Source organism: Haemorhous mexicanus, chromosome 4, assembly GCF_027477595.1.
Source record: "Haemorhous mexicanus isolate bHaeMex1 chromosome 4, bHaeMex1.pri, whole genome shotgun sequence".
Classification (NCBI taxonomy): Eukaryota; Metazoa; Chordata; class Aves; order Passeriformes; family Fringillidae; genus Haemorhous; species Haemorhous mexicanus.
Genome location: NC_082344.1, coordinates 3,953,940 through 3,968,744, shown reverse-complemented (window position 1 = coordinate 3,968,744; position 14,805 = coordinate 3,953,940). Strand labels below are relative to the sequence as shown.

The following is a 14,805-nucleotide window of genomic DNA, read 5'->3' as shown; positions in this document are numbered from 1 at the left end:
AATAGTTTTTAGAAGTGAGATTCCTGCAGAGGGTCAGACCTTCCAGGTGCACATTTCTTGCCAGGGTCACTGAGGGATGGACTCAGCAGGGAACGGCCTCGTGCTGAATGCACAGTGCTGACTCTCTGCAGCATGGTTCTCTCAAGGAGGAAGGGCCTTGAAAAACATCACCATTTGAAGAGCTATTATTTATGTTGAGGCACAGCTTTTATTTTTAGCATGGATGTAATTTTTATAAAACCACAATGCTAAATGTGACCGATAAATATCACTGATGTTGCTGAATCTCTCAAATGAATGAAACCTAGGACAAAGTTCCTACTTGCTTAATTAGTTTAAATTAAATCCTGGTCTCTTCCAAAACTTTGAATAATAGAAATAAGGATTAAGAAACATAACAGCAAAATGCTATGAGACTAAAATAAAAAATATTTTCAAATCTTACTCAGATGTTAGAATAATAATAGTTTTAAAGAATTTTCTAAAAATAACAACAAAAGAAACAAGCACATGCAAATGCACAGGATAGTCTTGACTGTATCATACATCTGGAAAATATAAGCACACATGAAAGAGCTGCTTATTTTGAGGATTTAATTTAATAACTCATCCTGCTCAAGAAGATTAACACGTGGCCATAAAAAACCTGCTTGCTGTCAGATTTCACCCCAACATGGTCATAGAAAGATTCCAGAGAGCCCTAGTTGTATTACTCTAGCATAGCAGCATCTCTTTTCATTTTGTGTGGCTACCGTTGCCCCAACTTTGCTCCAAGATCTCCTGCATATTTTTCAACAATTAAAGGATGCATCTGACTTGGCTGCATTGTTGTGGAACCTCCAAGCAACCTTACTGTGTTTAAATCCTAAACCATGCCACATCCTCATGACTTGATTTTCAGATTGAAAACTGCACAGGAAAGCAACAAATAACTGCATCTTGTGCCAATTAAGTGGCACCTTTTGTAAGTACTTCTGAAATGAAGACTCTGGCTGCTACAAATCCAAAATCCTCCGTGTGACATTTCTCTATGGCAAGTGTGTCAACTCCCAGTGAAGGTCAAATGCTAACTTTAAAACAGGAGACAAAAGCAGAAGAGGAAATAGACATCACTGCCTTCTCCTCTCCTATGCACTGTGCTGCTTCCAGAGCTTATTTCTGGAAGAAAAAGCAGTCTGAAGGAACATCTGGCAATATGACAGCATAGGGTGAGTTTTCCAAAGAGTGTAAGGAAGCCCCTGGTAATGTCGAAGTCAGCCCTGATCTGCAGCATTTTCCCAAATGCCAAGCACCAAACAAAAGGAGTAGGGGCCAGGAGGAGCATGTGAAGGTACAGGTATTAACTGAAAAGACATTTATATGTGAATTGGTTCCTTAATTTTGTATTTGTTTCCTGAGCAAGTGCTTCCCAACAATTCAAATTACTATGTATGTTGAAAATTGATAGGTTGTATAACTCCTTATCTTATGGCACTGATTTTAGCTTTTTAAGAAATCCTTGTAGTCAGACATAGTCTTCAGCATGCTGGTGATGTAAGGAGTAACTTAAAAACTGACTGAAGATCAGGAGTGACCTTTTAAGCAACTGAATAGGAATGTGAACATGGACAGTGCTCTTTTTCACCTTAAAGATGATAAACTGACTCAGACTGCCTCTGAAGACTTTGCTGACACCTCTTACTAATATAATTTTGAGAGAAAGCTCCTATTCTATGAACTGCTAGTATCTGCTCAAGTTTCTCTGGGAAGCATACTTTTTAAGGATTATGTAGTCTTTAAAAAGATGTCAGGGGCCAGCACCTCCATAAATCAAATTCAGTGTTAGAATCAGTGTCCAGTTTCCTTTTCTCATTATTATTTCACCCTGAAACTTACTTTTTTCTTATTAACTTATGCAATTAATTGAAAAAACACAGCAAAAACATTTTAATGTAACTGTGATGGAGAGGATTGTACATTCTTTTGGAAGAAACTAGTCAAAACCAGCCAAGTGCAGTTGTGTCAGGATCTGTATTTGTGATACTGCTTTAGGGTGGGATGAAATGTGTTCAAATAATGGAGAAACTAGAGGTACAAAAGGCCAAGTTGAACGGCCAAAAGAAAACCCAAGCACATGAAAATATCTGGCCTGAGAGCATCTTGCAAATGTAAAACTGAAGAAATCCACAGAAGTTCATGAAGACTTTTAAATTAAGCTAAACAGTACAAATGTTGCTTTAAGGGACATATAAGTATAACATGAGAGTATGGGTGGACACTGCTTTCTGTAGTACTACAGACCTCTAAAAGCAGAGAGGATTTCATAACATATCCTTTCTTCTCATAATGATCTGATGGACAGCTATTGGAAGAAGCTTTTTAGTTGTTTATCAGACAAGGGGGGCACTGCATAGGCTGAGGAAAAAGGTAACTCCTACAGCTGTCCATCACTGGGTCTGCATCTGGCACATTTGATCCAGTCACTGAAATAAATCATATTCCTTGCTCTTGGTGGACCACACCTGCCCACAAACATGGAACAATGAGTATTTTTCAACCTTTAAAAAATGATTTGGGTGTAGAGCAGTAAAAGGTTTTGGGGAAAGAATTGGTTTGGCTCTCATTTTAGGTGAGCTCCATTGCCATGCCGTTGCCTACAGCAACACCCAGACAGCCAAAAAGAAAGCATTTCCCACAAGAGGAAGGGTTCCTTCCCACCCTCTGCAGTTTCAGCTGATTATGCTAAAACATGATCCCATTTCTGCCTGGCTATTTTTATCCCAGAGCCCAGCAGCTGATGAACCGTGCCAGGGTTTAATTCTTCAGCACTGGATGATGCAGGAATCCAGAGGCCTGAATGCAAGTCTGATTTGAACAGGTCAGTGCATCTTTAGTTTTTGCCTGAGTCAATTAGCACCCCATATCAATTTGTGCTAATTCCCAGCCTCTGCAACTTTTCCAGGCCTCTTATGCAAATCAGGCCTGGAAGCAAACAAGCAGTGAGTGACCCAGGAGGCTGGTACAGGGCTGGGTACTATTGTTCTCAGGCCATGCATTTCAGTGCTCTGTTTGTTCATAGTGTAACTCTAAAAAAATGACAGGCCACAACCCTAACTACCTCCTCAGGCTCAATTATTGTAGCCTTTGTACTGTTCTTGCCAGTGTAGAAAAAGAAGCATTCATGGGTCTTTCATTGCATTAAGATTCATTGGATTGTTTCTCACTGTTCCTGTAAATATAGAGGAAGAAAACTGAAACAGAATGACAAGAGGTTTTAAAGTCAAACCCCTTCTGTAGTCGCAAATTGTCTCAAGAAATCAGAAATGCTTTGGTAACAGTATCCTGGGGATGTGGAAACTGACTTTAAAATGTAGCACATTTAGGAGCTGCATCAGGGCCCTTGAAAGGAAGATTCAACCATGAAAAATTTAGTCCCATCACACCTGTACTACTGATCTGTTAATTTAAAACTATTTGAGTAAAAATGGGCTTAAGCTGCAAAACTCAGGTAGATTTCCAACCCCATGGCTGGTCAATGATGCAGTCTTGGATTTGGTGTACTTCATGTTAGTCTATTCTTAATCAAATTAGTAAAATGAAGAGCTAGTGTTACAGACTGAAGTCATGACTGGAAGTGAGGGCAGAGAAAGGATAATGAGGAATTTATTAAAAACACCATTTTAATATAGTTCAAAATTTGATTTAAATTGTATGCAAGACCTGGGAGAGTTCTTACACCTCCAGGGCTCCCAGCCCTGTCTGCTCAGGCTGTCGTCACATTGGGCTGCAAGGAACCGAGGTTTGAGATAATTTTTTTCCTACTCTTTTTAATTATTATTTCACTGCATGTCATCAATAGTGAAATAATAGTTGTGTGTAATATTACTGTTTAATGTTCATAATACGGTGTCAGATAGGTGCAGAAATGCTTTTGTTTTCTCTTTAAAGGATTACACCTGCTTTCTTCTTCTGCAATACGACTGAAATTATTTTCAGCCAGGTTTTTTCAAAGAACAAAATTTGTCCTAACTGTAGTGTTATGAAACCACGACTCAAACCCTAGTACAAATTTATGGAGCCCTCCTTAAGGGGATTGCATTTTATTTGTGTGCAGGGACTAATAAGTAGAAGTGAAAGGAAGGTTTGGAATTACTAACTTGATGTTATGATTTTGATTAATTTAATATTCTGTGATTCTTGACTTGGTTTATATACAAATTTTCCTGAGGGCATTAATTCTGCAATGTGTTTTGAGGGGAGCCGAGCTGAGCAATACTTTCAGCTTCAGTAAGAAAACATTAAACCTCTCAAGGAAAACTTCTCCAAGGCAGAACTGTCTTTACATTCACTTACCTATGATTTTGGGGATTGTGAAGAGCACCATCTAGTGATAATCAATAATGTCAGTATCATGAAAAGGTGATTATTTAAAGTGGACTTAAAGGCACACTGCAAATTAATTTACCAAAGGGATTGGGGGGCTCCAAAGGAAACAGTGTCCTAGTTGTGATTTTCAAATATCAGGTACCTTCCCTCAGATACCCCCAAAAATGCACAATGCATCTAAAGACTGACTTTGACTGACAGTATGAATACCGTGAGATAACAACTTTAAAACTAAAAGTTTGTTTCAAAAGCTAATCATACAATCTTACTATGCATTCTATAATGAAACTCTCCACTTCTGTGAATGCCTTATTTCATATTGATCAGCATATAATATATTATATTACTTATATATAAGTATATATATATAATATACTTATTCCACTGACTGACAATTTAGGTGAAACACTTCTAATTTCCCAGATATCTTTTTTCTTTTTTTTTTTTTTTTTTGGAAAGCCAACAATCCTCAAACTTTGGTCTCTTTTTCTATGAATGATGTCTAACAGCTGTTCCTTCATGAGGATCTTAGGCATTAAATAGTATCACATGTTGGAATTTGCTTAAAACATCCATGCTTAATGATAGTTTTTCCTAATTTGAAAGATTTTGCAAGCTAGTCTTACACTATCCATCCTGCAAGTATTATTTCAGCATGCAGAAAGCTCATTATGAATATATGATAATAAAGAAAGCTATTTATCCCTTTCAGATTACTTCCATATGCATCCTCTGTAATTATTTCAGTGGATTATAGCAGCTGGCCTTTGAAGTGATCTCTGCAGAATAGGAAAATGTAATTTGTGGAACAAAATGCTGATCACTCTATTCCAGCCACATCTGTTAATCTCTAGTAGTTCAGAGATTTCTGTGCTGAGAGAGCTCATGAAAGTTGAAAGTTTCCTGAATTTCTTTCAGTCCAAAGGAAAATCAGTGGAAGTGATGGGAACTATTCTAACCAAATAACAAGGTTTGAAGTCAGAGGCATTTTTTCCCACAATTTGCAGTGAATTCACTGAAACTGATGTTCAAGTAAGTAGCTGTACTTTTCTATTTCAATAGAAGTACTACAGTGAGAATGATAAGAGAAAGCAGAGCAAGAATTCTTGGCAAAGAGGATGAGGATTTAGAGAGGTAAGTAGAGAGATGACTGTTTCAGTGGTGGTGGATGAATAAAGATGTCAGAACTCATGATGTGATTCCCCTTGATAGCAGCACATTTTGGGAACACCTCCTGTTACACAGGTACAGACAGCAACTGCAGTCACTGTTGCACAGTTCTCCATGGAGGTTCTTTTCTTACAGATGACAAGCAGGACCTTAGAGGCTTTTCCAAAGGGATGCCACTTGAACTGCTGGAGACACATCTACAAGGTGGCTGTGTCAAGGAGTTACAGACTTGTCCAGCCACACCTGTGCCTGCTGGAAAAGCGTCACCCCCAGCTGCCTGGCACTCCTCTCCCTTTCCTCCTGCCTCTCCTCACCTGGGGGTTTCTGCACTTCAAACCTGACAGATAAACTGCTCCTAGGACTGTTGCCTGAGCTTTCAGGCAAAATGAGGTGAGTCAGCAAAGCCCTGAAATCCAAATTGTTTGGGGAATACCATTCATCCAACACAGGATGCTTGCAGAGCTAAAGAAAGTGACAGGGCAGTTACCAGGAGTGCCTTCAACCAGTAAACATTTGCAACTGAGGGATATGGCCACTGCCTCAATTTTTTCCTTAGCTTACACTGACACACTATCAGTCCTTTAAGTCATGGTATCTAGTTTCTAGTGGTGTCAGTCTACTCTGTACTATTAGCAATCATTTCTTTCTCTTAGAAGTAAGCAGATTGAAATGCCTTCAGCTCAAGTGAGTATTTTTGTCCTCACAGAGACTTCCAAAACAGGTTGGAAAAGAAATAGATCAAATAATTACCAAATAAATTGAATAAAAGTTTTATTATATAACCATGTTATCACAATATCCCAAAGTCTAAGGTGATTTTTGTTCCTTAGAAGGAAATGACTTCTGCTAGACACAGAAATCTGTACTAACCAGATCCATAACAAAATCTGCTACACTCTTCCCAATGAGGATTTTTATTTGTGATATCTGCTTCCAATTAAATAACTGCACTATATTATACATACTAAGGTCCAACCCCTTGCCCTTTGAAGTCAATGGCAAAGCTCCCAATGAGTTCATGGGACAAAAAGTAACTCCTCTGTTAAGGCTTCCTTTAGTGAAATTTCAGCTGTTAGGTTTTTAAAACAGAGCTTCAGCTTTGCCTTCTTTGCTATCAGACAACAGACAGCTCCTGATATTCCTCTATTAGGCAGAGAGTACTAGGCAAGGCAATTTTAGTCTTATTAAATTATGCTCCCCTGTCATTCTGTTTGCTTTTCTTTCTGTTGCTGTCAAGAGCCACAATGGACATATGGTATCTTACATTATTTTTATTTTAGAAACTTTCTAGAAATTCAATATTGCAGCAATTTATGCCATACGTGGCATGTTTATGCTATGGAGAAGGTATCAAATGGAACCAGCAGTATAGAACACCACAGTTTATCTACTTTCTTCATAGTTTTGACCCATCACCAGTTCATCTGCTAATGAATTGTAATATAAAACATGCTTCAAAACCCAAAGCATAGAGTCTCCCAAATAGGACCATATTTCAAAAATACACTTACAAAAAGGCAAGTTCATAAAATAATGATTCCACAGCTACTCAGCCCAGGATGACATAACTCTTTTGAAGCAAAAGTTTACCCATGCCTTCAGTGCCCAGTCCCAGATGTAGGAAGGAGATGTAAAATGAAGATACTTAAAGGATTCAAAATCTATTTCTGTAAAGTAGAGTGACAACTTGCAGACAGAGCTTCCCTGCTAAATAATAGAGGGACAGTCTGTGCTGTGCCCAGGACTGCAGAACATTGTAGAGAGCTCAGGGTCTAAGCCTGTTGTCTCTGGCAAGCTTAGAGTCAGGTTTTTGTTAGAATTTACCTTCCTTATAAGCCACAAATAAGACAGCCACTTTTCACTGTTCTTAGCCCTCCACTGAGAGCAACGTCCTGAGGTGTTTTGAAGATTTTTGGCCTTCATGCTCAACACCAGGTTGTATTGGCAAGTAACCAAAACACATCACTTTGATTTTGGTGCACTCTGAAGTGTTCCAGTCTAAATGTGTGTTAGTCTGATCCTAAAATTCCCACTGACTATGGCCTACAGATTCTAATGAAATGGTGCAGATGGGATAAATTACTGAAAAGGAAAAAAAAAATCCACTGTGTAACTTGTGTACATTAGGTTTGAAATTTAAAACCTTCAAGCTGATATCCAGGGGTTTTTTACTGCCAGTTTTGTTCCAGCCAGTGCTCATGAGTACTGGTTGCAGTCTAAATGTTATCATTTCTGTCCATAGCTAATTCCATGCACAGAATTGTTCCTCTTAAAGCTGAAGCTATCCCTGCTAATCCTTCTCCCTTTACAGAGTGCTAAGCATTTAATTTATGAAACATGGTCTCTTAAAGTAATTTCTGCTCTAAATATTTCTGCTGCAAATAGGAAGAACACTGAGTTCTTCATTTGAAAGAAAAGCCTTCCATGATATGCATAAATTGTTAGCTGTGTCTCTTAAACAATCAGACACAATCCTAGAGGACTCTGTAAATAACATTTCCTGTTGTGATATTTTAATGTGAACGTGGCCAGAAGTCTTACTATTACATTCACATTCACAATAAGAATGCCATGGCAGAAAATACAGAACAATGACAAGTAATAATGTCTTGCAGTGTATTTTAAATGTTTCCAGCAAAGAAAGTACAAAATGAAGTAAAGCTCTATACAAAGCAGCTAATCTAATTTAGTAGGAATACACTGTTTGGTTTTTTAGTTTGTTTAGTTTAAATCAGTGTGAATTATGGTGTTCATTCTATTCCATTGAAAACTCGCCTAGCGTGAGAGCTGGAAAAGCATCAGTTGGAAATAGGCACAAATGAATAATACCATGTATCCAAAACATGCTTGTATTTGGCTAAATTCTGTGGGAAGCATGCCAAAACCAGCTTGGTATGTAGTCCTGTATATCCAAAACGGGGTATACACTCATGTGCTAGTTCAGCCTGCAGCTTTTAAACAACTAGATGGGACTCCAGTGCTAAACATTTCCACTGGCACAATGGCTGGAATGCAAAGGCTTGAAAGTAGGGAACACAGAGCCCTAACCTTTAGAAGAACATGTAAACCTTTGTTGGTTAAGGTGAATGGATTTTTTTTCTTCATTACTTTTCCAACTAGCACTAGCAGATTTTTCAGAAAAGAGTCATATAACAGCAGTCTATATTAGCTAGATTTGGGGAACCTTGCTTTGTTCCTCTGCTTTGCAAAATAAATTAGCTTAAGCTCCAGAAAGCCCAGCTTCTTCCAGTCTGTCAATGGAAGTTTGATAATTTACTTAAATACAAGCTGAACTATGTCATCTAAACATGTGCAAAAACGTACTGGTTATTAAATTGGGTCAAGGCTTGTAACACAGTCAAAATCCTCTCCAGAAAAGATAGCTAAACCCACAATCTTCCACATAACTCCTTGTGTGAAAGAATATGTAAATATGCCTTACAGGGTTTTCCGAATATCAGCAAATACCAGCTGTGTCAGATGGTCTGAAGGGTGAATTTGAGAATAAGAGTCTGTCCAGGCTGCAAAAACAAACTATGTTTGGAAATGTATTAGCCAGCAAATTTAAACAAACAGTTTTAAATACAGGCCAAGTAAGGCAAGTTGTGTTTAAAATCATGTAGGTTGACTCGAAACTCCCCTCCTTTGCTGCCAAAGTTCAAAAAGAACGTTTTAAACACGACTTGCTCTGCTGATTGCTATTGCATAAAGTTGTGCTGAAATCCTGCTTAAAATGTGAAGTGATACAAGCTCAGCGGGATCAGCAGGGTGGTGTTAGCCCAGTGCTGAGCCTTCACCCAGCTTGCTGAGAACTGCAGTTCCAAGCAGTGGTGGAGAGGAAGATCCTGCTTTCACCAACCTCATTTACCTGCCTGCAAGTGGGAGCAGGCAGGGTGACAATTTAGGAGCATGACAACAACTTAAAAAGGTTTCCTTCAACCCAGCAGCTGTGACATCTTTTGTGGGTAGACCAACTCTTTGCTAATATATATATTACACATGTATATGTGACAGTGGAATGTTTTGCCTTACCTCAGGATCCAAAGCATAACCGTGCTAACATCTCTCACCCCTTATTTTTTTTCTGCTAGAAAAAGTGTAGAGGTCAACTTGATGAAAACCTCTTGTTGTTGTTCTGTATGTGTCAAGTATTTTGGATAAATGCAGAGAAAAAGCCAAACTACCACAACACATCCCACCTTTGTTTACATCCAGTGTTAAGTAATCATATTCAGATATTACTTTTCACACTGTTGGTTCAGGTTATTCCCAAGTCTTTGAGTTTCACTTTCTGTTTCAGGTTGCAATGAATCCAAAATGATGAAACTGAGACTTGAAATCTGAGCATGTTGATGGACAAGGGCACAAGTCTAAAATGACCAGACAGCCAGTTGTCACATGCCATTTCTGAGCCAAAGGTAAAGCTACAATTTGGGAAGCAGTAGCAGAAGCCTCCTGGTAAGCAACCATTCATTTTTACTTTTAGGACACTGATCTGGATTTCCTTTGAAGTGCCTGTAGGTCAGAGTCATGAGGCAACTTTCCTCCCTTAAATAATAGAACTATTTGGTTAAGTTCCCAAATGTGAATTCCCAAGACTTTGACAGATACAAACAATGAGTCCATCAAATTCCTGTTTGGTTCAGGTAACAAATATGCTCAGAATAATCTACCTCTCTTGCAAAGATGATTTAATAGAGTCACATTGTAGATGAATATAAATCTAATCATCTATAGGACATCTCCATTAAATTACCTGTTGCAAAAGACATGCTTCTTTAAGGATATAACTTTATTGTAACTATTGTTAAGTATTAATAGGAAAAGTCACAGGACTTTCTTTCAAATGCCAGTTCAGAAAATCAGCCATTATTTTCTATATATTTTAAATTAAAAACTGCAAAGAAATTTTCAAGAAAAAACACAATGTTATTAATTTCAAAAATATTCTTTCATGTATCTCATGGTAAAACAGAAAGAACATCATGCATTGCTTAGCTTTTATATATCTGGAATACTTATCCTTCTAGGGTCACTGCTACACTGAGATTTCCCATCTCCTGCTTTGGGAAAGCCATCCTACAGCACAGCACTGACATGGTTTAGTGAAGGGATACACACAACCACTGTTTTCCTTAGCTTTGGACTCATAACTTTTTTTTTAAAAAATCCATTTATTAGATAACTTTATTAGCACAGAGTGTCTTTGGACATAGCATTTAAAATACTTTATTTTATATTGTGACAGTATATAGAATATGCAAATTCTTTTTAACTGAAGGTAAGTTTTCATTAATTATTTGCAACATTGTTGGACTTCACAAAGAAAGTTGGTGCACAGAGCCAGGGTTTAGAGGAGGAGAATTGTTAAATATAAATAAATATAAATTCTTAAATCTCTACAGAAAATGAGTCAAATTGGTATCTTGAATAAGGGTTTGAAATAGACGAGCAGAATGATACTTTCTCATACTTCAGAAAAACCCATTTGTTGCAATCTCACACTTCAAAATTACTGAAAGGTCTTGAATCTAATTTAGTGGTTGTAAAATTATTTGCTGATGAAAATTGCCTGTTTTATCTGCAAAAGTACTTGTGAAAAAGTACTGAGATGTTTTTTGGTAAAAGGTTTGTCTTTATCTCTCCATACATTTTGCACGGTAATGGAAGACAATTTATACTGCAGGCAAAACTCTCATGGATTTTAGTGGGAATGCTACTTGAACATATGCTTTAGCAGCTAGGCAGAGGAGGGGATGGCTTACATATTCTTTATAAATGTAATAAAACTATTTTAAAATGCATAAAACAAACTGGTAAAAGCTGCTTCTGGCAGTGAGCTGCAGTGACTTATCCCATCAGCTTTAAAAACAAGATGTATCCTTTATCAAAGAGTAGATAGTGTGAATTTGGGAATTTTGTGTCCTGACACGTTTTAATGGATTATCTCATTTCCCTCTATTTCATATCCCTCTCCACTTTAGCTCTATATCACAATCACTTCTCCACTCATGACCAGAACCTGAGTGCCCTTCCCTCCACTCTAATAAAGGTAAGCAACCCCTCTGAAGCTTTTCCTTTCATTTGCAGGAAAACAAACTTGTATCTGTGAGTTTATTCCTAAAAATACATATTATTATTTTCTAAATGTATGTTTTCCTGGGCATTTTCCCATTAGAAAATACTGTGTATTATTGAATATTCAGTAATACTGTGTATTACTGAAAATACATTAAAGTAAGGTACAACTATCTCAAGTCCCAGCCTTTAGTCCCCAGGCTTAAGTGGCCCAGTCTAGAATGTGAAAATGAGAAAAAAAAGAAAAAAAACCAAACCCACTCTTGAATAGACCATTTTTATCAGGAAAACTGAAGTTTAGTCAGAATCTTGTGGGTTTTACTTTTGATTTTATGTAATCAAAGCCATTTGCCTTTTACCGTTGCTCACCATTTTTATGTTCTAGCTACAAGTTTTCACTAGATGGCAGGAGTCCACTGCCATCTGTTATCAGAGGCTTTACTTGCACAGCGACAGTTGCCCATTGGTAGGAAAAAAAGTGAACATGTTCCAGTTTTGCAAAACATAGAAAAACAAACAAAAAACTTAACAGGAATGAGAAAAATTATTCCGACCCTCAATAAATCACAGTTCTGTTAGTGGATATGGTAAATATGATAGGCTGGAAACAAGTGAAAAGAAGAGTGAAAGATGTTCTTTTCCTGACAGAGGAGCTAAAAGGACCTTCTCCTATAAAATGAGGTCTATTTATTGTTTCTGCTGTTTTTGAAAAAGTTAACTGATACAGTAAATTAAAGTTAACAAATAACCAAGTGTATTGACAGCCTGAGAAAGTTACAGCTTAAATACTAAACTACTGATGGAAAACACCATATCAAAGTAAAACAAACACACTCAGTGTACTGCATTACCAAGATACTGGAAGGAGATAAGACACATTTTAAACTCTCTCCCTCAGTTTAACTAGGCAGAGCTCATGGGATGATGATCAGTCCCTGTACTGTTTCAGCCAGTGGTATTTTGCTGAGCTCAGAGCTCTGGACAAAATTTGTCCCTCTTGTCTAAGGGAACAGAATGCAGCTCCATACAGTTACATAAGCCTTAATAACCGTGACAAATCTTCATTGTTGCACTGGAGTGAGCACTGATTTTTAACAAAACTACCTTTGAAAAATTATTTCTGCAAGCTGGGACTACCAGTTCCTATTTTTAATTTATTGTCAATTTCTACTGTCTGTCTTGCCCTCCTTCTGTACGTGCAGATAATTTATAAAGTGTCCAGTAATTTTCAGCGTTGCTCATGAAATATAAGAGGGGATGTTTGGCATCTATTAAAGCTGCTTCTGAGACTGGATAACTTTCCAAAACCAGAGATAAGTCAGTGTAATGCTTTCCAGGATTCCCAAAATAGTAAGAACATTTTCTCATGATAAAGCTGTATTTATTCTATGACCAGAGTAGAAAAATTATCATAAATAGATGACTGAAGCAGCATTTCCTAATATGAGATTGAGTTTTGCGACGTGCCGAGTGCACTCAAAGCCAGAGAGAGAGGCAAAAAGGAGCTGAAAGGCACACATCATTTCACAAGTGAAACATTCAGCATCTAACAAAATTTGCAAGCTACCCAAAAGTAATAATCCCTTTTTATTGAAACCAACAGAATCAGCACCTGTAGAATCTCTATGAAACCCATTAGTGAATTCAAACAAGCATCACATCTGCACCAACCATTTCCCTGGAAGCAGGATGGATTTAAACAAGGTGCTCCTGTCATCTGTGCCCACAAAACTCCAACAACATATTTCTGTCATGCTCCTACCTTGGCGATTTGCAAAGGCTGCTTCTCCTCCTTGCCCCCTTGCAGCCTGAAGCCCCACGGCGCCCCTCCGCTCATAGCAATGCAGAGATAATCCCCTGTGCCCATTTTCCTGGTGCAGTTGGGCAGCATTCACAGACGGGAGAACATGAAAAACTTGGCTTGCAGATGTTCAGCGAGCTGGAGTTCCGTCTGCCGGGCAGAGCTGGAGACCCAGAGCACCACACTGTTGCTGCTGCTGTGTACTGCACGAGCAAATGTAGTCATTGAGGGGAATGGAAGAGCTCCCTCGCACCGAGGGCACAGCCCACTTTTTCGTCAGATTCCGATGCTCAGCCCACCTTCAAAGTCAAGTAAGTGAACTTGGAGCTGAAGGGAATGCACGCAGAGACTCTGCCGTGAGGCAGAGAAGGCTGGCTTTAAACACGACTCTCCTGCCTGCTAAATCAAAACAACAGCAAAAAGAAGTGTGCATTTCCCTGTGACAATTTGGGAAATAAGTTTACTTTAGTAAATGGTGCCAGATGTTTTAAACTCTAATTTACCCATTTCTTGCATTTTTACTCCAAGCAGAATCTCAAGTGAAACGCCATGTACATCCTCTGAATAACTGATTCACTTAGACTGAACTGGCTTTAGGATTTTCATCTCTACTCTGCATGTACTTTCTGCAGGACTGCAGGCATGTAAGCAAAAAAAAATTTAAAAAAGTTATCATTTTCTGTAATAGAATTGCTTCTTTTTCCAGTTCTCTCTGGCCTCAGTATAGTTTAACATGTACTGCAATTTAGCAATGACCTGAATTACTATTGGAGCCTAATAATACCTGTTCTTATGCAGCTGCCTTTCCTACCTGAGAGGGGAAGAGGGTTAGTAAAATGAAGTATCAGATCCCTCTACAGATGCTTTCAATGGATGGTTTGCATTGTGTTGTTAAAGGGGAACCTTACTATAAGCACCAAAAAAAAAAAAAAAAAATCAGTGGGGTGGTTTAAGAGGTGACTGTTCTTCAGCACTGGATGAATATTCCTCTAGCTGGGTGTTAACAACTGACAACATTATCTTCTATCACCTCAGCCCAAAGTCAGATAGCCTGATCTAAATCACGTTGCATTTTGAACTATGGTTCTAAAGGAGGGTGTTCAGCAGGTGAGCAGTCCTTATGTCTGGACAAGTTTCTGAAAAAAACACCTTTTGCTTTGAAACCCAGGGTACTGGGACACAGATTCTCACTGTATAATTCAGGTCCCTCTCTGAAGTGTTTCCACTTGGTTGGTTCTAAGCTATCAGAGATGTTATGGCTACAGGAAACCCTCATCATTTAAATTACATGACTTTGCTGCTAAGCAGCAGGTCACCATCGAGGGTTTATACCTATCCAGTGCATCTGTCAATTAAGTGACCTCTTGAGTGATGCTTCAGAGGTAAAATAT

General features: G+C 38.3%; 1 protein-coding gene and 1 long non-coding RNA gene across 3 annotated transcripts in view; one reads left to right on the top strand and one right to left on the bottom strand.

Moving 5' to 3' along the window:
* Positions 1 to 13,512, bottom strand: part of SYNPO2 (synaptopodin 2) — a 78,018-nt gene extending 64,506 nt beyond the window's left edge. For both annotated transcript variants that reach the window (XM_059843684.1, XM_059843685.1), the window contains exon 1: positions 13,376 to 13,512. In XM_059843684.1, the coding sequence (XP_059699667.1) occupies positions 13,376 to 13,504 (129 nt within the window). In that variant the 5' untranslated portion in view covers positions 13,505 to 13,512. The remainder of the gene's footprint in view (positions 1 to 13,375) is intronic.
* On the top strand, positions 5,595 to 11,600 carry LOC132326895 (uncharacterized). Its single transcript, XR_009486356.1, has 3 exons — positions 5,595 to 5,925; positions 9,836 to 9,993; positions 11,520 to 11,600. It is a non-coding gene; the product is annotated as an uncharacterized LOC132326895 (long non-coding RNA).
* Positions 13,513 to 14,805: the final 1,293 nt, after the last annotated feature.